The sequence below is a fragment of the Hordeum vulgare genome, chromosome 2H (assembly GCF_904849725.1).
Source record: "Hordeum vulgare subsp. vulgare chromosome 2H, MorexV3_pseudomolecules_assembly, whole genome shotgun sequence".
Taxonomy (NCBI): Eukaryota; Viridiplantae; Streptophyta; class Magnoliopsida; order Poales; family Poaceae; genus Hordeum; species Hordeum vulgare.
In genome coordinates this window covers 514,205,897-514,228,438 of record NC_058519.1, presented here as the reverse complement: position 1 = coordinate 514,228,438, position 22,542 = coordinate 514,205,897, and the positions used below count along the sequence as shown (strand labels likewise).

General features: G+C 41.4%; 1 protein-coding gene, 1 long non-coding RNA gene and 1 pseudogene across 6 annotated transcripts; 1 reads left to right on the top strand and 2 right to left on the bottom strand.

Moving 5' to 3' along the window:
- Nucleotides 1–7,204: 7,204 nt before the first annotated feature.
- LOC123428566 lies at nucleotides 7,205–8,310 on the bottom strand (annotated as a pseudogene).
- A 108-nt stretch (nucleotides 8,311–8,418) lies between these two features.
- On the bottom strand, nucleotides 8,419–9,919 carry LOC123430385 (protein FLOURY 1-like). The gene has a single exon (XM_045114251.1). It carries the CDS (start codon nucleotides 9,710–9,712, stop codon nucleotides 8,561–8,563), a length of 1,152 nt encoding a protein of 383 aa, XP_044970186.1. The 5' UTR covers nucleotides 9,713–9,919; the 3' UTR covers nucleotides 8,419–8,560.
- A 7,434-nt stretch (nucleotides 9,920–17,353) lies between these two features.
- On the top strand, nucleotides 17,354–21,334 carry LOC123426931. Of its 5 annotated transcripts, none has more exons than XR_006622337.1 (5): nucleotides 17,354–17,738; nucleotides 17,961–17,985; nucleotides 19,210–19,325; nucleotides 19,440–19,488; nucleotides 19,576–20,404. It is a non-coding gene; the product is annotated as an uncharacterized LOC123426931 (long non-coding RNA). The 5 variants fall into 5 exon arrangements; XR_006622338.1 differs by lacking the exons at nucleotides 17,354–17,738; nucleotides 17,961–17,985 and adding exons at nucleotides 20,508–20,615; nucleotides 20,922–21,334 and having other exon boundaries at nucleotides 18,476–19,325; nucleotides 19,576–20,072; XR_006622336.1 differs by having other exon boundaries at nucleotides 17,356–17,985.
- Nucleotides 21,335–22,542: the final 1,208 nt, after the last annotated feature.

Below are 22,542 nucleotides of genomic sequence, written 5' to 3'. Positions count from 1 at the left end.
TGAGATCTAAGTGATCTTCAAAGTGTTATGTTCACACAATTGAGGTTGAGAATTTTTCAAGTTTACACTTGAGTATCGAATTTTTGCATTCTTATTACATAATCATGATGGTTTTTAATTTACCGTCGTAAATTAATTATCTCTGATTTCCCCATGTAGGCAAAAATGACTGCCAAAGAATTTGAGGAGCTTGCCCTCAATGGCCACAATTACCCTACATGGGCTATGGACATCAAGATCAGTCTTGCGTCCCGTGGGATAGCGCGTGCAATCCAGCCCCCGGAGACTCCTCTCCCGGCTGGAGCCGCGCCGCTGACAGAACAGCAGAATTATGCTGTCTTATTCATCATAAGGCACCATATTCATCCAGATCTCAAGTCTGAGTATTTACAGGAGGAATCTCCTAGTAGACACTAAAGTACTATGCTAAAAAAGGTATTATGCTCCCCATATTTATTCAACAAAAGCACATATTTAGGCAAACTAACATGTGGTTGGATGGTTACAAGGAAAGCGTTATCCCTAGCCCACTAAGACCTAAACATGCCATTTTAGACCTTCCGATAATGTGCATTCAATGGAAGGAGACGTTACCATCGACTACGAAAGCGTTTGTGACGAATTCGTCAATCTCAAGATGACATGTCAGCTGAGTCTCTCAGAGGTGCTCATAGGGGTTGGGTACCATGTGTTCATAAACATAAGTGTATGTTTATATATGTGAGCGTCTTTAATTATACTGTGCTCAGAAAAGAAGCATAGATTGAGCACTCATCCATGAGACTATTTTGTTCTAAAGAAAATATGCCACAAGGCTATTGACCACCAAGGACGTACAATTACTGTCCAAGCCTCGGTCACTCTAATTAGCTCGCTTAGCACAACAACAGGCCGAAAGATTTGAAGATGTAGATACATGTAGAATAACAAGAGAACTAAAACTGAAAAATAATTCCTGATTTTTAGAAGAAGCAGAGCCACAACTGAACAAGAGTTATGGCAAGAGTTTTAGAGGTTCACCACCTACAAGAAATACATCTCCATCACGATGTTATGAAGGTCGTAGAGCTTTGCAAAAAGGATAATTAGATTTATGCCCCTAGTTGTGTCCCACTCGGCTGTTTTACCCCTAATTTCGAAAAGTCACCGGTTCTGTCCAAGTCACTTTGCTCCTCTTATGCTTTTGCCCTTTGACCGTTTGATCGTCAGTTTGAAAACTTCATAACTAATTCATACTAAATCAAAAACTGCAAATAAAATACCAAAATTTTCTGAAAAATATCACCTATATGTCAGTGTCATTTTCATTCATGACAAAGGTGTTGGAAAGTGTCTATCCGAGTTTTAGCTCTTATGATACCATCATGAATGGTAAAATATAAAAAAACTAAAAAATATTTGGTGGCAAAGAATGACAAATGTTTTAAGTGCTTGTCAAGTTTCATGAGGGAACGACATTCGTGGAAGTCATGGCAAAAAAATTCTATTTTGGAGTGCTGGTTGTTTCTTTTGCCACGACTTCCACGAATGTCATTCGCTGATGAAACTTGGAAAGCACTTAAAACATTTTTCATTCTTTGTTACCAATTTTTTTAGAATTTTTTTGATTTTTTTTTATATTTTACTATTTATGGTGGTATCATAAGGGCTAAAACTCATATGGGCACTTTACAACACCTTTGTCATGAATGCAAATGACATTGACATATAGGTGATGTTTTTCCGAATATTTTGGTATGTTATTTGCATTTCTCTGATTTAGTATGAATTAGTTATGAAGTTTTCAAACTTATGGTCAAACGGTTAAAGGGCAAAAACATAAGAGGAGCGAAGAGACTTGAACAGAATCGGTGATTTTTAAAATTAAGGGTAAATAGCTGAGTGGAACACAATTAGGGACATAAATCTAATTATCCCTTGCAAAAAAGAATACCTTCATGCAGTGAGAGTGCTTTGCCTATCATAGGATCCGTCACTCCATCATCTTGCACCAAGCCCCACAAATCATGTTGAGGAGTCAGCAACTTCACCCCCACATCACAGCTCATTGTTTATCATGACGTATGTATTAATCTTTACTGAACCAACATCATGGGAGCGCCAATCATATCAAAGGAGAACTAGGGTGTGCTCATGTGCAAGCTTTGTGATTGCTAGATTATCACGTAATATGCGAAGCAAGTTCATCAGATCAATATGTTCACCATCATGAATCTATGATTCTAGGATTGAAAAATGGGCCACATGACCGACACTGTCTTAGCTCGTGTGTGATCTGTAAACCATGGGTCGTAGACAATATCTCGTGCCCAAGTGTCACGATGAAGACATGTCAACTTAAAATTGAAACACTTATGAGCTTCATCCGAGAAATGTTTGGCATGTGAAAAATAAATCGGTGCATGCATTAGACCTTCATCCATTGGCAAACAATTTTTGCATTGACTCCTTTGATGAATATCTCATCTATGTAAAGAGCATTCCCCTAGCATAACTCCTCTAATCTCCCGGCACCAAAAGACTCTTATTTTTGGCACCACCTTAATTTTTCATAGTGGATTTCATAATTGTTCATCTGTCTTTTAAGTGCATGCAAGGGTCACTTCGTCTAGAGCATATCGCTTTTTGGAGTCAGTAGAGCCTGAAATAACGAGATGCGCTACTATCCCTATCAAGGGCGGAGTTACAAGCCCGGTACGCTTATTTAACAGTGTAGACGCACGAGTTCTTATAATCCCATGCCATGAAATTATGTCCATTGGGAAATTTAGTAGAAACAAATTGCCCTATGAATCAAACTCCTAGGATCACTATGAAGATGCAAGTTAGATTTGATCTGATTTTCACCAACTAACACAACAAACATAAGAGTTGATGTATATTATTGGTGGGAATTTATTTTTCCCTCGAAAAAAAATCAAACGCGTGCTCTCTTTGCTAGTATGTGCGCATACGGGACCATCGATCCAATAGGGCTTTGGTGTCCAGAACAAAATCGACATTGAAGAACTAGAACAAGGGAGCTGCCTTGCATCGTGGAGAGGGCTTGCGGGAGGGAGGGGGATGGGCGCAACCATGGGCACATTAAGATGTGTTTGGAGGATGCCATATTCCCCCTCTATTTATTAACGGCCATGGGAGGTCCAACTTGGAGAGGGGTGGCAACTCCCCAGGGGTGTGTTCCCTCCTCCAACCCTAGGGCTGCAGCTACTAGCTTGGACACCAAGCCTATGGGGGCGCCCCACTATTGGGTCCTAGGACCCATGCAGCTCCCCCACTTGGGCCTTGCCATGGGACTATCCCATGGCATCCTAAGAATATTCAAGGAGATTTTGAAAAATTCGGAAACTTTACCTTATCCTTTGGTGGTCATTTCTGGGTCTGTGGAATTCTTCGTGTATACCCAAATGTTTCTGATTTTTCAAAATCTTTTGGTTCTCTCTCTCAAGCATTTTCTCTCATTTTGAAACTTTCATGATGTAATTGACATAAGCTTCTACATTGCTAGTACTCAACAAATCGAAGACCCTTATGCATGTGACCTTGTAGGTTTGGTAAAATGTAGACATGACCCGAAACTCCCCGTCAATGATCAATAGCAAAACAGTGGACATCTGTAGTAACCCATACACTTACATGAATTATCATCGAGTGAACCTATTATTCCCGCGCACAATTCCCCTTTCTTTCAAATATAACAAATAACCGAGGCGAGACTTAGCAGTATCCATGTGAAGCAACTCTTGATCACTATACCAAGTTACCTTCTTTACCAATTTTGTCTGTTTTCTTGTCTCAATATTCCCGCATCCCCGTGATCATATCATGTCGTGTTTAGCTAGAAGGTGATGTATATTGTAATAGTAAGAGGTCCCAAAGAATATCTCTTCGCCGTTAAAGGAGTAAATCCCTATCTCGTGCTACCAATTCCCTTGACACACTTTTTTGATGCTCCCAAAAGTTACTGTTATAATCACCCTGTTGCGGGTAATGTTTGACGGACCCCAAAGTACACTGTGTGGCATGAAGGTACCTGATAGTGTCATGGCCAAAGGAAGTAAGTGAATGTTAACATATGTATGACAACACCCATAACATGTGACAATGTGTTCTCGTAGTATTATTGGTGGGTTGGGTTTGTTCAACATCATTGTCCTCATAATAACATGCCCTCATTATTGCCGACATCCATGTTAATTTAACAATGCCCCCGATCAGGAAAATAATATCATCATGCAAATAAATGAGCTAGTCTTAGAGGTGAGACTAAGAACTTATTTGGTGTTTATTATTCCATGCATGCAAATGGGTTCCCTAAGAATCTCATTAATACATAGACTCAAGAACCGATTAAAATTACAACGCATAAAATAAATAATAAGTACAAACATGGAAACAAATAATAGCATTTGATTATTGCTAGTAGGGCATATTAATATTTTAATTTCCCGCATGCACTACAATCAAGAATTTTCAACATCCCAGATTTCCCCCAATCTAGGATGTCTAAAATTTCCACAAGGAATTAAAAAGATTCAAAATTTGTTTGACATTGATTGCTTTTAGCCAAAATTTACTATTGGTTATTTGAATTGTTTGGAAAAGGGACTCAATTAAAAATTGGAATTATGAATAGACAAACACCCTTTCTTAAATAACCGAAGATTTCTATCTCCGATTGGGTTGAAATTTGAACACATTTATTTCTCATAATAAGCTTCATTGCGCCCAAAGGATAGGTCGAACCGACCTACGGTTTTGCCACAAGACTGCTCCCCCCGCCCTAGGGGGCGCACCCCGTAGGATATGTACCCACGAGCCTCGTCTTGTGTTGATTCTTGTGCCCAAAAATCACATATATTCCACAAAAAATCATCGTAAGTTTTCATCGTGTTTGGACCTTCCTAGAATTGGATTATCTATGAAACCGAAAACATGCAAAAAAAATGAACCGACCTTGGGCACTACATTAATAGGTTGGTTTGGAAAAATAATATAAATATTACCAAAAATATGTGAAAGTGGTATAATAATATCATGAAATAATCAAAACAAATATATATATCAGAGACGTATCAACATCCCCAAGCTTAATTCCTGCTCGTCCTCGAGTAGGTAAATAAAACAAAGATAATTTTTGATGGGTCATGCTACCTAGCACAATCTTGATCAAATAATTAGTTCCGGTTTGAACTTAGGATAAAAGTAATTCAAGGCAATAGTTTATCAATTCGACATAAAAGCAATAATACACAAGCCTACAAATGAACAATCATTGCCTTTCAAAATATCAAAGCTAAATAAAGTAATCTCGCAAACACTTAGTCATAATTGTCATGGTAAGGTTAGTCTTCATAGTAAAAAGATATAAATTCATGAACTAATCTTGGTGCCAAATTAAGCAATTAAATCACACTTTTCTCGCTTCAGGTAGTCAACTCTCATGCACCACTTGAGTGTGATCCATGATCTTCATACTTAGGATGGCAAAGAGAATGGTGGTAGAGGTTTATTAGAAGACAAACTGTGGAGAAAGTATCACATCAACGTGGTTGATTGTTAGGCTATGAAGAGGCCTTACAATCGATATTGATGCGATGAGTAAGAATTGCCATGCAACGGATGCACTAGACATATAAGTGTATAAAAGCTCTTTGTAAATAAAACTAAGTAGGAGTGCATCCATCTTGTTTGTTCATGATAACCTCGTGCATTTAAGGACACTCGTCACTGGAATATACAACCCAAGTTCTATAGTGTACAAATTTCACTAGCATAATCATGAAGCATATGAAAACTCTTTATATGAAGTACATTGTGCTACTTTGAAGCACAAATGTGGTAACGATAGTAGTGTGCCCCTCTATCTTTTTCTTCAATTTTTTTCTTTTCCCCTTCTTTCTTTTTTTATTTTTTTGGTGGGTCCTTTTTGACATTTTATTATCATGACATGTAGGGATACACTCTAATAATGATGACCATCGCATTTTTATTTACTTACAAATTAAAATAAAAAATGATGACTATATATGAATGCCTCTGACAGTGTACCATGATGTGCAATGATCTTGCATAACTTGTATAAGAATGATGAACGGTGGCTTTGCCATAAATATTATGTCAGCTCTATATGATCATGCAAAGAAGAATGACAACGAATGCTCAAGTCACGTGAATAGTATTAATGGAAGTTGCATGAGAATATATTTCAGAATGACTATGAAAATGTCATAATAAGTAAGTATGATGATTGTTTGAGAAAGGATATAACGAGGCTTATGTGAAAGAGATCATATCATCTCACATGGTTTGGATGCTGTAAAGCATACGCCACGTCTCGAAGTGAGAGTGGACAATGCACGATACCGAAAAGGCTAACAAAATATGATAAGCCTAGTCTTCATAAGAACTCAAGTATTTACTGCGAAAGTCTCACAACCTCTCGAGGCAACTAGGACTGGCATGCTCCTAAAGGAGGAGACTGATAAGGGTTAACCATCGCACGACCCGGTCCGTATGCATGTGAACATCACTTATAAACATCTCGTACTCAAACTTTGTCACTAATACCAACTTTGTCACTTTCATGTGTACGAGCGCACAAACTTTAACAGTAAATTTAACTATTCATGCTTAAATTTAACTATTCACTCACACATTTACATATTACTAACTTAATGTAGTAAAACTATTAGTTTTTTTATCTTTATGCTTCTTACAAAATTTATCATCCCTAATTTACAGCTTTTACAAAGACCTATGTTCTTCATAAAAATTAACATGTTTATAAGAAACATTTTCTTTAGAAATATTATGATGACTAGTGTAATCATCATTATTTTTATGAATATTCATATAGCACATACTAGTATCATTGAATCATTCTTATCATTCAAGGAACTCACACCAAACATCGTGTTAAAAAATTTCTATTAACAACTCATAGCAATTGTCAGAATGCATGTTTTTAAGAAAAGTTTATAAATGTAAACAATTTGGCACAACTTTATTTTCATTTATTTGTAGTTCTATTTTATAAACCAAACTAGCGAAAAAAAGAAACAAAAGTATTCAATTGCAAGATCTAAAAAGATACTTTCAAGCACTTTGCTATGCATTTTTAGCCTTGTACATTTTGTTGGATCTTCAAACGCATAATTCTTTGTAGGATAGTAGTAAAATATTTCTGTAATCTCTTCTTCCACTAAAGAGACTCGATCACCTGCCGATCGTATATCTGCTTCTCCTGGGCCATATCACTGAACTGCTTCGCCTCGCGCTCCACCAGCGCCTTCTTGTTTAGCACGCAGCGCCTTCGCTATGGCCTCGTCAGCGACGGAGGCCGCCGCGCGCATCTCCTTCAGCCTCCTCTCCCGCACGAGCCGCCGCCTGAGCTGCTCCATGTTGCCCTCTTCCGCGCAGTTCACCTCGCTCGCGACGTCCTCGTCCTCCGTGCCGGCCGCCTGCTCCAGCTCAGAGGCCAGCGACCTTAAAACCGGCTTGTCGAAGCAGCTGCCAAAGCGGGCACGATCCACGAAGTGGGCCAAGCTGCCTTTCTTGAGAGCCCGCGCCTTCGTCCCAGTCCCACACACGGCGCAAACGACACCTCTGACGCGCACGGCCTGCACGGTGGCGCCCGCGCTCACCACGAGCCCTTCCACGGCGTCGCGGCGCTTGCCGACCCGTACTCATGTGAACATCACTTATGAACATCTCGTACTCAAACTTTGGCGCTAATACCAATTTTATCACTTTCATGTGTATAATCTCGCAAAATTTAACAACAATATTCATACTTAAATTTAACTATTCACTCACACACTTACACAATACTACCTTAATGTCGCAAGGCTATTACATTTTCATGTTTACGCTTCTTATAAAATTTATCATCCCTAATTTATACTTTTTCGCAAACGCCTATATTCTCCAAATTAATATGCTTATAATAAACCTTTTTTTTTTAATATTATCATGACTAGTGTAATCATCATTAGCATTATGGATATTCATATAGTACATACTAGCATCGTTGAATCATTCTTATCATTCAAGAAACTCATGCCAAACAGTGTGTTAAATTCTTCTTTTAACACTTCACAGCAATTGTTGGAATCCATGTTTTCTAGAAAAGTTTATAAAGGTAAACAATTTGTCACAACTTGACTCCCATTTACTTGTAGTTTTACCAAGAAACAAGAAACAAAAATATTCAATTGCCAGATTTTATAAAGATACTTTTAAACACTCACCTCGCACGCAACAGCACCGGAAATAGGATTCTTTTAAAAATATTTCTTTAGATCCCATTGGTTCATAGGAACGGATTCCTATTCCTACATAGAATTGGTTTATGTCCTTCACATTTATAAAGAAAATAAACATGAACATAGACTCAATGAAAAAACTCCTATGATGTGAATTAAATGGATCTTTTTTCATATTCCTACTCATGGGATTTGAGATACATGTCATTTTATTTCCTACAAGTTTTTTATTCCTATGCTAATCCTATTCTACGGAACAAAGGAGGCCTTATCTTTAGTACGCAACTTTATCCTTATACACATTGTTTGGCCTTGTACACTTTGTTGAGCCTCCACTGAAGAGACTCGATCACCTGCCGGTCGTACATCTGCTTTTGCTCGGCCATCTCCCGGAACTGCTTCGCCTCGCGCTCCACCAGCGCCTTCTCGTTCCGCACGCACGCGATCTTGGCCATGGCCTCGTCAGCGGAGGAGGCCGCCGCGCGCCTCTCCTTCTCCAGCTCCTCCAGGGCGGCCTCCTTCAGCATCCTCTCCCGCACGAGCCGCCGCCTGAGCCGCTCCACTTTGCCCTCTTCCGCGCCGGTCACCTCGCTGGCGAAGTCCTCGTCCTCCCTGTCGGCCTCCTGCTCCAGTTCAAAAGCCAGCGACCTCGAAACCGGCTTGTCGGAGCAGCTGCCAGAGCGGGAGCGATCCACGGAGTGGGCCGAGCTGCCTTTCTTGAGAGCCCACGCCTTTGTCCCAGTCCCACACACGGTGCAGACGACGCCTCTGACGCGCACCGCTAGCACCGTGGCGCCCGCGCTCCCCACGAGCCCCTCCACCGCGTCGCAGCGCTTGCCGAGGAACCAGACTTTGGCGGCCAGGAAGAGAAGGGACATTACGACGAGCATGTGCTGCGCGCCCACGGAGCGGGACAGGGCGGCCCATTGCGGGGAGAAGGCCCACTCGCGGCGGACCTCGGACTCGGATGCTTGCAGCATCGCGAAGACCCCGAGCGCGGAGCCAACGAGGAAGTAGGCGGCGCCGGCGCCTGGCATGGAGGCGAAAGGGACGCCGGCGAGCGGCTTCAGCAGACCACCGGCACTGGAGATGCGGTTCCAGCAGCCCATGACGGGGGAACTGGGGCCAGTCCTGCTCCGATTCAGGCGAATGAAATTTTGATTGGCAAGATGGGATCGCTCGGGGGCAAGGGCAAATCTTGGAGATCGATCTCGTGGTTTTGGGGAGGGCGTGGGGATTTGGAGGAGATGATGATGAAGAGCCTGGGTCCGGAGCTGGGCAGCCGGCGCCGCGGCAGTAGGGTTGTGGTTCAGTCGAGGTGCGAGTTTTTTTCGGATAAGTCGTGGGCGGTATCGCTGCCCTGTGGGTCTCATGATCTGTGTGGGTCCACACTTTCGGTTCGTGGGTTGCGGAGCGCGTGGGGGGCGCCGAAAATGAAGGGGCATGGGTAGTCGGTACTCGACGGATCACAGGTGGGCGGTGTTTTAGACGAGTTCAAATTTGAGTTTGGGGAGTGTGTTTCGGACGAGCGGGTCTGCGGACGGGAGTACTTGGTTAATGGACCATATTTTTGGTTTTGTATTTTTTCTTCTTTTTTGCGTTTTGGGGCTATTTGTCCTGTGTAACTTATTATTAAGTTGTTTTTTGACACTAAAGTACTGTGCTAAAAAAATATTATGCTTCACATATTTTTTCAACCAAAAGCATGCGATGAGGCCAATAACATGTGGTTGGAAACACAGTGGTATCCTAAGCAGGGACGGAACCAGGGTGTCAACAAGCCCCGGACCGCCTTAAAAAACTACTTGGATTTGGGCCTCGTATCCTTAATAATTGCTAAAGTCAATAAAGAAGTTGGAACTTAGGACCCGGGCCCAGGCCCTGGCAATCTGGGTCCTGTCTCCGCCCCTGATCCTAAGCTCACAAAGTCTCAGACATAACACTGATGCTCGTATGTTTCTGAATTTATTTTAGAAATTTCGACGATGTGCGCTCAGTGGAACGAAACATTTTCATCGAATACGAAGATTTCTTTAGCGATTTCGTCAAATTCAAGATAATGTGTCGGATTAGTCTTTTGAATGTACTCATAGGATAGGATATGACTGCATGTATTCATAAGGGGGTGTATGATCGTGTTTGTAAGCGACTACGATTATACTATGTTCAAAAAAGAAAGCACGCATTTTTCCGAGAGTACGCAATTGCGTACCGTATCTCTACTCCTAAAGTGTCACGCCCAAGATGCGACCATATCTTTAATTTGGCATGGGGGCTCGTCAGGGATAGAAGCTCATCTCGTCGTGTCGCAAGAATGGATATCGTTAAAAGTACATGTACTGAAAAGAAGAGATATATAACAGAATTGGCTTACACTCGCCACAAGCTACATCAGACTCACATCAGTACATTACATAATCATCATGAAGAAGAGCAGGGTCCGACTACGAACGAAAACAAACGAGAAAAGAAGAACGACGTCCATCCTTGCTATCCCACGCTGCCGCCCTGGAACCCATCCTAGATCGATGAAGAAGAAGAAGAAGCAACTCCAAATGAACAATCAACGCGCTCGCGTCAAATAACCTTTATCTGTACCTGCAACTGGTGTTGTAGTAATCTGTGAGCTACATGGGACTCCGCAATCTCATTTCCAAAGGTATCAAGACTAGCAAAGCTTAATGGGTGAGGCATGGTTAAGTGGTGAGGTTGCAGCAGCGGCTAAGCATATATGAGGTGGCTAAACTTACGAGTATACGGAATAAGAGGGGATGATCTACTCATAACGGACGTGAACTACTGATGATCAAATGAATGATCCTGAACACCTACCTACCTTAGACATAACCCCACCGTGTCCTCGATCAGAGAAGGAACTCACGAAAGAGACAGTCACGGTTACGCACACAGTTGGCATATTTTAATTAAGTTAACTTCAAGTTATCTAGAACCAGTGTTAAACAAAGTTTCCACGTTGCCAAATAACCGCGGGCACGGCTTTCCGAAAGATTTAACCCTACAGGGGTGCTCCAACTAGTCCATCACAAATTACCACGAGCCGCATAGAAATCCTCGATCACGAAGCTCGCGATCTCGACGGTCTCCTTAGTGGAAAACCTCATCTCTAAGATTACCCAAAGCATCACCGGAATGCCGATGCACAAGATATCTCGTCAAAGGTAAAACTAATCCAGCAAGGCCGCCCGGCGTGTCGACGATCCCGATAGGAGCCGCGTATCTCGTTCTCAGGACACGACGGATGAGCGATGGTTACCACGCCAAACGCCGAGTTGCCCCGGGTAGCGCTAGTAAGCTGCTCTGTTTTGGACCAGCACCATCAGCACTGGCCCTCCCTGTATTATGTGAAATTACTCCTCAGGTTCATGACGCCCTATGCTTTCAGTATTAACAAAATTATTATGTTGGGCAAATGTAGTACCAATGTTGGGTCTTGCCAGACCAGCTTTAATCTAAAACGAATTATCCAGGGGGTCCCCATAACAACCCCGATCGTGTTAGGACCGCTCAATTATGGAACATAACACCGGTAGCCGAAACTAAGGGGGCAAAGGTGGAACAAAACACCAAGCTAGAAAGGCCAGGCCTTCCACCTTTTACAAAGTATATAGGTGCATTAAATTAAATAGCATATAAATAGGGTGATATAACAAGGAACCCATGTTATCACATGGAAGCAACTGCACCTGCAACTAGCAATGCTAACAACATGGATAAGCAAGCGGTAACATAGGCAATCAGTGGTTTGCTAGGTCGAACAGGTTGAAGGTTTCATGGCATTGTTGAGAGGCTCATATATAACATGTGGTAGGCAACGAGACATTATCGGTAGAAGCGATAAACTAGCATGGCAATGATAGTAATGGTATCTGGGGAAATGGTCATCTTGCCCGAGATCCCGCTTGGAAGAAGAATGACTCCGTGAAGCAAACAAACCGACGTAGTCGAACGGATCCTCACTTTTCCGACACGCTTGCGGAACTCTAACAAGATGAAGCAAATGGAAACAAGAATCAACACACGATATTCACCACAGCACATGCACAACCGGATGCACTACCCAATATGATGCATGGATGCCCAACCCCTAATGATGCACTTAAACCATCCTACATCGGTAAACAAGTGCCACGTCATCATGAATTGACACTTCAGCATGACTGCCCAAAACTGGAAACTACTACATCCATTGGATTCCTTAGGTTCTCCTACCCCAAATCCATATATTACACTTCTATATATGCATGCAGAAAACACCAGAAACAACAATGGAAAAACTACACACGATCAAACTCCGTTAATAACAAGAACACAAGATGGTCTTGATATGCCAGATTTGGCATATTCCTCTTCTGGAATATTCCAGATTTGGATATACAAGACAAAACTAAACAAACAAAATTCATTTAAACCTCAGGGGGTCCCACTGGTTATACACACCAGGGCCCCTAGTATGGCATGTGGGCTCTGGACCCACTAACAGTGGCACACTACAGCAAGCAACTAAAAACACAGGAAAAAAATAACATGGGAGTAGGGGGACTCGAACCCGCTACCTACTTGCAACACAACAGGGCAATCACCACTGAGCTAGGCTCGGTTCACTGCCCTAACAGGGGGAGTAACCCACCTATGCTACATATGCGGGCAACGCAACAGCTTTTAAAATAACCAAATAAAAAGGGGCGCGCGAGGGGCTCGAACCCTCGACCTACCGGCGCTGCAGTGGCTCGGTTGCCACTTCGATGGTGAGGGATTACTGCTAGAACAGGGAAATAAACGCACATATGCAGACTCTGCTAGCTAGCACATGAGAACAAAATCGTAGAGATTAAAAGGGGGCGCCGGGTCTCAAACCCGAGACCTCACGTCTATGCGCGATGCTCAAACCAGTCGGCAAGGGAGAGGGAATCTGAACTGAAACAGGTTTGGCTCAGAATAAACTAACAACACGGGGACCCTTCTTCTACCTCCAGACTGCCACTACCGAGGAGGAGGGTTCGACGCCGGCGAGCGGTGAGGCAACAACGGCGGTGAGGTACTACCGACGGGGGTGCGGGAACCCTAGGGGGTTCCATCCCCGGGGCTACGAGGCTCTAAGGAGCTGGGCACGACGGAGGCGTCCAGCTCGAGCAGGGCCCGCTCCTGGCCGGGGACGCGGACGGATACAATGAGGCTACACGAATATAGGCACGCACGGGGAAGGGGAGGGCTCACCGAAGGGAACGAAGAGGAGATCGGGCGAGGAGGCTGATCTACGCGAGCTCGAGTCATAGGGGAGTGGCTGCCGGCACGGGCGGAGACGAGGGCGTGACGTAGACGAAGCAAGGGACGCAGAGTAGTGGACATAGAGGGAGAAGCCTTCGGGGCCCTTGTGGTCCGATGCGGGGGTGAGGAAGACGATGGCGACGATCTTGTCGCCCCCGAGGAAGGAGACAGTTGCTTGGTTCAAACCAGGCGCGAGCTCCAACTTGGATCAAAACCATGGCAAGGCGTGGAGGAGGCCTCTCTTGGCGGCGGCAGGAGGAAGAGAGGGGGGAAATGGAAGGAGGAGGGAACCCTAGGCCCATTGGGTGCTCTTATGTGACTAGAGGAAGAAGGGATGGCCGTGTGATCGAGCTCCAGGAGATCAATGGTGATCCCGTGGTTCGTACACGAGGTGACGTAGGAAGAAGAACGGGTGGTGGGCTTAATGGGCTGAGATCAAACATGTAAGAGTTGGGCCTGCTCTGTTTAAATCTTCCTATCCATTAATTAAATAAACAGATTTGGAGAATAAGAAAAAGATAGGTAGAGAAAGAAATAGAGTTAAATATATATTTTTGTGGAACCAAAAAAATATACTCTATTATAAAATCGGTTTGGAGATTTTTAGAGGAAATAAATTTACACAAGTTTGAATTAACTCATGCTTGCTTGAATTTAAAACCTGACCAAACCAATGTCAAAAGGGATGAAATTTAGGAGGGTCACCCTACATAATAAATATGATTTATGGGAACAAGATGAACATTTCTGAAGGAAGTAAAAAAATACCAAACATAATGAATTAAATTCGTTATGCTTGAATTCAAACTCCCTTTTAAATGAACTATGGATGGGGGAATTTAAGAGGGTGGCTGGACCTTAAGCAAAAGAATTATGGGCAAAGTTGAAGGCAAGAATTAAGATAGAAAAGAATGGAGTTAAATTGCAAGTGTGTTATGATTATAATATTTCATTATACCCCCCTAATGATATTGGGAGGATATGTTATATAGAGAAATCACCATGTGAATTCCCTTGATTTAAATGGACCAAGGATTCGTACCATTTTTTGCATTTGAGTTGCAAAAAAAAAAACGACGTGATGGCATGATGACATGATGAATGCAACAAACAAAATAGAACACATGGTGACAAAGAAATAAAAGGGGAATCTTCTGGAGCGTCGGTCTCGGGATGTCACATAAAGGGGCAGTTGGTAGCCGGCGCTCACCGGTCTTTTTTCGTCCACCACTTTTTGAATTTCTTTTTCGTCACCGGTCTTTTTTCGTCCATAGTCCCACCACCACTTGATCTTTTTTCGTCTCCCCCAACCCCCACCGGTTTATTTTCGCCATCCCACTTTTTTCTCTCCCTTAACCCTAACCCTTATCGATCTCATCCCTTCCTCTCTCCAGGGACGCGGGGGCGAGGAGGTAGCGGCGGGAAGAGGGAAACGGGAAGGGCCAAGGCGACTCGCGCAGTCGTGCCCTGCGCTGCCCATCCCGGAATCGAGAAGCTTCTAGCAACACTATAGCATCCGAACGCCGGGTGCGGGGGTGTAGCGGTACGTGTCTGCCCGTGCAGTGGGTGCTCCTGCGGCCGCGGGCGAGATCGAGGAGGCGAGGAGCTCGCGAATCGGGGGCGGCGACGGCGGAGGCGGAGCGCAATGCCGCGCCAGCGGCGGTAGGGATGGCAGCAGAGGGGACAGAGGCGAGATCGCGAGGGGCATAGCGCGGGCGGCGTCGTTCATCGGCCGCGCGACGACGGCGGGGTGGTTCTCGTACCGGCGCATCACCGTTCTCAGTGAAGCTGCTTCTCCCAGTCTCTTATCATCTGCTTCGTTGTCGACTCGGTAAATCTCTCGGTTTACTTGTCCTCTTTCTCTCTTGAGCTCTCTAACCCGGCCATCGATATAGCTGTAGTAATTACTCCCTCCGTTCCTAAATATAAGTCTTTTAAGGGATTTCACTAATGGTCTACATACGGAACAAAATGATTGAATCTACGTTCTAAAATATGTCTATATACATCCGTATGTAGTTCACTAGTGAAATCTTTAAAAAGACTTATATTTAGGAACGGAGGGAGTAGATGATAATATTGTTCTGTAGAAATACATGCTAGCAACACAGGTGTACCCTGCAAGGAATTATTTTGCAAAAGTAATATAGTATAGACTGCATTAATTCTTGGCAATTAAGAATTGTTATGGTGTTGTTCTAGAAACAAATTCCATGTTTGAATGCTTACTTGCTTAATTTAAGTGTATAGGTAAGAGCGTAGACCCGTAAACTAAGCTAAAATTAGGTGTAGCCTGCCTCGAACTTGCTGCAGGTTATGGACTTCTAGATTGATAAGTCTGCCTCTCGGATTATGCAGAAGTGCATGATGTGAAGAAGAAATAACTCACGCCTATACCGTGTTTGTTTCAATTCAATGTCCACACATCTCATCTATGGGAGTTCTTTTGTTGCATAATGCCTAGAAACTTTACTGACTGAAATAACAAATATTATTAGCGTTGAGCTTGCTAGAAAACGGATTTTGGAGATATGAATACAGTTATCTAAATCAATTTATTTGAATTATTGGCTATCTTTCTCCTTTTGTTTGTTCAAGGCTGTAAGTTGTCTCCTGATGCATGGTCCCACAATCCTAGACACATTTGAAATTTATTATATTGTTTCATTCATGGACAACGGATTCAGTTTGCTTATACTTATGTGCTTGATGGATTACTAGCAAAAGGGCACATGCGTTGCAACGGGAGAAAAGAATACCACACGCTTTTAATTTATAAAAAATGATATATAATCTGAGAATTTATAGTTACGGCACAAACAAAGATGGTTTTACCCTACAAAAGTGCAGTTCAAGATTCCACATGTCTTTTATTTCAACACGCCTTGCATGTATATTTAACATGTACAAAGAAACGGGCAAATGACCTTCAATTTCATCTTCAATCCTGATTTTGTTGAGATGTTCATCCCCAATCCGGATCAATACCGGTATGAAAGAAAGACGAATAATGCATTATTTATTAAGATTGTATCCTAGATAGTATTTTTTTTAAATAACATCATATTCATATTCTACATATTTTTCTAATCAAATTTCATATATAACATGTTAAATTTGGAGTTACGGTTTAGAAGATATGAGTATTTTAAAAAAACATTTAATATGTATTATGGGTTTAATGTCAGAAACATCAGTTTTTTTTTCTAAAAAATAGCATGATGGACTAAGAATACCTATTTCCTTTATTAATAGTTATAGATAACAAGGTTAGACTATCTAACCTTTTCAATATTGAGGCTTTATAACCGTGATGAACATTTTTGCTAATATTTTTTTTGCTAAAACATAGTAGATGGACAGAATCAAACTCTAAATTTGTTGTACCAACTAAGATGTTGTATTTCACATGCTCTAGCCATATTGCTTCTGTCATTTTGATTAATTAGTGGTAGATGCATATAGTTAAACCGAATAATCAACATATCCATTTGATTTTGCTTTCTTGTTTTTAGCTCAGGAAAATACATGTACTGCTGATACACTTCCTGGTTGCTTCTTTAAAATAACTCAAGTGAATTGCCTTTGCCCTTATGTCAATTAATGAAAAACTACATTTTTGTATATTACAGTTGTCATCCTTTATTTAAGTGGTTAAACCGTAATTGATATAATTTTGGATATGTTCCAAGTATGTTTATTCAATTGGTATGTTAGAACAATGCCAGTTTATTATACGTTAGGTGGGTTAGGTGGGGAGGCCGAGGGCGAAGTGCAGCGCGGGGGGGGGGGGGGCGCATCAGTTAGATCGGTTGTACATATTGTACATGTAGCCGAAGGCTCGTTCATTGACATCTTGCAGGCTTAAAGATTGGTTGCTGCAGGTCACCACATCCGCTTCCCATAGCTGTAGATGATGACGAGGAGGTGGTGTGTGACATGGGCAAAGTGCTTGGACATCCATGTTGCTTGTTTGTCTATCTGCATAGATACATTTCTATTGTTTCATTTCGTTTTATAATTGCATGTTGCCTGCGGGCATAGAGAATTTCATGATATGATTGTTATAATATGTATTACAAATGCAAGAGGGTGGGGCTCTCTCCAGCATGCCATGATGTAGCACTTCTTAATGTTGTACAATGATGCTGATATCACAAACAATAGCAGTGGATGGGTGCAAAGGTGAGCTACGTGAAACCTTGCAACCTACTATTTTATTTACCATTTTTTATCTTTAATTTCTGAAGTATTACCAAGCATACATTAACCATCAGTCGATTCCATGCTTAATCACCTCTTAGGCCCATGATTCACAGTTTTTATGGGCCTCCTTTTGATTTATGTATACCTTTGTAATATGCTTCTCTCTTTGCATATTTCTTTTTCTTAACGGCACACGAGAAGAATTGATGAAACACCCCGGACTGAGGTAAATATTACTTCCATGCAAGCTGTCAAATTGTTTTATTTTATCTTGAAAATTGCAAGTTTTCTAAAAATTGCGATGACAAATATGGTAAGGTGATAGAGATCTAGCAATACAATATTGTATACTCTCCTCCACGGGATGTAGCAAACTAGCAATTTATTATGTTTTTCTTGACCAATTCCAAAGTACTACTATTAGGAGGTCCATCTATTCTAAACCATGTGTACATGATTTCCTTTTTGTATCTTTAGTTTATCTTCCAATCCTCTGAATGATTTTCAGTGTTTCTGTGAAAGTGCTGCTGGGAATGGTGCATGGAACGTTCAGTTTTGCATGGCTGATACACATGTGGGCCATGACTTGCTTCCCTGTTATTTATCTCACTAAATAGGTGCCATCAACTCCTACAATTGCTTGTTTTGTCTTCTCAGATGCCAGATAATGTTCAGTTGTGAGAGATGACGATGAGGTGCATGCAAGTATTTGATTGCTATGAGAGAAATGTCACATACTTTTATACAGTGATATAGGAAAAACGGTTGTTTGCTATGAGAGAAATGTCACATACTTTTATATAGTGATATAGGAAAAGTGGTTGTTTCCTATGAGAGAAATGCACATACTTTTATATAGTGATATAAGAAAACAGTTGTTTTCTATGAGAGAAATGTCACACACTTTTATATAGTTAAAAATATCACATACCCTAACAAGTCACATTTATGATGGACCGGACCAAAATATCATTGAGTTTGAATAATCATAAGAGATGCATACAAATAATGGTTCCTAATATATTTGTTGTGCATGATAATACAAAAGTAATGTTTATATATTATTTATTTATTTATGTACTGTATGAGGGAGATAAAGATTGATTATGTCAACGTTGAAAAATAATGCACCAAACAAGGGTGTTGGGACGATGTCGTTGAAAGAGGTCAAAGAACCATCGAGTTTTATAGTACAATAAAAGGCACGTGTCAACTTGCTTCATCCTCAAGGTATATACGATCAACAAGATTAATTGATTGATTTCCATATAATCATGATTCAGAAGATAGGAGCACTAGCTCTTTCAATATCTATAGAAAACAATACAAATTGTTCCTTTGTACTACATGTTTCTACTTTGTTAAATAATCATAGGCAATATTATGTTGCTAGATGCAGGGTTTCATGATCACTTTTGACCTGATATGCATCATATGTCCTACAAACTAGGAATAATTTGGGTGTGTCTGCTTGGCCTCAATATGTTACAACACAAAAAATGTTCATCATTTTCATGATGGCAGACAGGACATATGTTTCATCATCTCACTGATCTCTAGAGGAAGGTATGCCCTTAACAAAATAAATTTGATTATAATACATATACATAAATTTTCTCAAACAAATTTGTTCAGATTAAAAATTGTCTGTTCCTAACAGCTCACTGAATTATTTTGGAGGAATAGATCTTGTGTGAAGCAAAGAAGTGCTTTAGAAGAAAAGAAAAATGTAAGTCTCATTACACGTATTAATTAGCTTACTGAATTCTTTCCCTCAGAAGAAGTAATTTAACTCATCACTTTATGTCCTTTCTAGGACATAAAAATGTTTTCCCAATATTGCTTCCACCATTTTGTAACCCTTTCAAGAATGTTCCGGGGAGGTTCACAACATTGTCTACTCATTTGATTGGAAATCTGTATCTGTTCTCTATCGTGTCACTATGAAACTACGTAGAGGTACCCTTTTCCTAGGAGTTATATGTGGTTCAGTTTTTTGTATCTCGTTTGGTATTACGCTCATCTTGCTTGCTCAGTTTTTTAGTGTATAACCAGTTTGTTAATCCTATTTGATCTGTTGACGCGATTGATGGGGGCATGGAGATGATGACGAGGCATCATGCTGCACTGGAGGCGGTGAAGGTGTCCTCGTCGACGGAGGAGGCGATGAGTGGTTGTCGACGGAAGCGGCGTGGGGATGAGGGAGGCGGAGAGGCAAGGGATTGAGGCAGAGAAATGCAGCCGCAGAGACGGAGTGACGACAAGATTGGACGCGCTCGCCTGCGTAGTGCCTCGGCAAGATTTCCTTTTCAGGTCGACCGAGTGCTTCCTTGTGTGTGTGTGCATGCCTGAGTTCACACTTATACTCCACCCAATAGATTGCATATTTATCTGAAATTCTAGACAAGTAAATCACATCCGGGTGGTACAGGTAAGAAGTTCATTTTTTATTTATTAGGTTGTGTCAATAGACCATAAAATTATCTTCATTTATAGTGCTAAAGATATGATTAGTACACATTCTTACATTTTTTCTCCTTAACCTATTGAATGAATTCTATATACAAGACTTATAGTTGTCCTTCTATAAATTAAGACTATCAGTGTGAGCAAATAAAAAAATCGTGAGGATTATTCTTTTGTAATATTTTTCTATTACAGAAGTTCATGCTCGATCTTGTTATTCATTTCTTGGGATCATTTATTGATCTACTGCATCATTAACAAGAGCTTGGGTATTGCTTCTAGGATTCTATGGATTTTATCCCATAACCTCTCGAAGTGACGCAATGCTGCAATCTTCAACCATGAAAATAAAACTGTCATCACTGATAGACTGCTCCTATGATCTCAGAGGTACCAACAAAATGCAGCTCACAAATATCTTTTTATGAATTCGGTCGTGATATTCTTACATTTAGCTACTCATATATATATATATATATATATATATATATATATATATATATATATATATATATATATATATATATATATATATATATATATATATGCCATTTTCATGTTTTAGATGTATTTGTTTTTCCATATTCTAGAGACGGATATGGTGATTAGACGATCAAGCACTTGATTTCTAATACTAGCAATTCTGTATCTCGAACTTCTAATACTGACAATTTTGGTTCATTGTCGAGCACTCAGACTATTTATATGGTGATGGCTGCAACATAACCATCAGTTGAAGTACATATGTACAAGGCTATGACTCGTGCTGCCGTTCTGGCACGCAATTATCTAAAATTTTGAACGTTGGATTCTTCAATACCACTCTGATCCAGTCATCGATGTGAAGGTACATTGATCCATAATATTTCTTGTTATTTGCATCTCATATGTTGCTTTGAAAAAAAAATGAGAAACCTGACCAGAGATGCTAGCAATGATTTATGTTCAAAGATGGAACATAGATTCGAGACTTGTGAAGGGAGAAGAGACAAATAGTGATGAACAAAATTCCAAATCCTTTTATTAAAAATAGTGATGTATGTCATCCATGAGGGTACTATATTTTTTGTTTGACACATTTAATATGAGCCAGTAGAATACTTATGTCAGTGTGTTAGCTAATTGTTGTGTTAGCTGATGTTTTTGATTATTTTAGCTAGATGTGTCATTAGCATCTTAATATCTTTTCAAAAGCCCGTAACCACACACAAGCGTAGAATCCATTATCAACATTTTAATTTGTTTCAAAAGCCCGTGGCAACGACGGGCGTTCTACTAGTTTTTATAAAAGTAGAGAAATAGTTATAAGACTCCACTAGTAGATGCACGGAACACCCACACCCACACCAACACTCTTATCAGTCTACTCTCTCACGAAACGTTGCATGGTTCCAACTCGGTCAAGTGTCGTTTTCCACTTTTTGATCTCTTCCAGAATCAGGGCCACTAGTTTCTCTGCATGAATCTACTTGTGCGTTCTATTGAACACTCTCGCGTTACACTATTTTCAGAGTGCCCAAGCCGTGCAGATGACTAGGCTATCAAAACATTGTCTATTCAGACATCTCTATCTCGTTCTATTGGCGAGCCACCAATCACTGAGGGTGTCCGTCTCCGAAGGCGCGTTGGTGGGAAGGCGAAGTTTGTCGAGGCATCGATGCCAGACCTCGCGCGCGTAAGTGCATTGCATGGCGATGTGTTCAACAGTGTCCTCACTTTGCAAGCATGTAAAGCACGTTGAAGCTTGGTCCCGTAACCATGACGGGACCTTCGATCAGTAGTCCAAAGGCGGTGTTCCGATGTTAACCAAGCAAAGAGCTTTAGTTTGAGGGGTGCATAGCTTCGTTAAATAGCAGTCGCTGCAGGAGCCCTAGTCAGTCCCTCACACAATCTGCTATGCATGGCCTTTGCCGAGTATTTACCTTCCACACCGTCACAAGGCCACTAGAAGTTGTCCTGTTTGTGAGTCTCACGCTGCACAGTGGCAATGGCAAGTTGAAGGTGCATAAGTTTAATTTGTGCCGTGAAGGAAATATCTTCGTTAATATCCAGCATCCAAGAATCATTCCTAGTGCCCTGCTCCACCATCCTGTGATTGATGTCCCGAGTGCCAACCATAGCAAAGATGCATGGCGCAATGTCAACAAGTGCGAACCCATGTATCCATCTATCTCTCCACGAGAGAACTCGATCACCTCGCCCCACCTGTATAACCACAAGGCTATCAAACACCTCTCGAGCCTCTCTATAAACCACAAGTGCGACCCCATTCCAGGGTCGGTTTAGATCCACTCTTCTCAGCCATTCCCATCGAACC

Bases quoted from the DNA above. Each gene is read 5' to 3' on its own strand.
- LOC123430385 (XM_045114251.1), bottom strand. From the start codon at position 9,712: ATGCCCCTTCATTTTCGGCGCCCCCCACGCGCTCCGCAACCCACGAAC.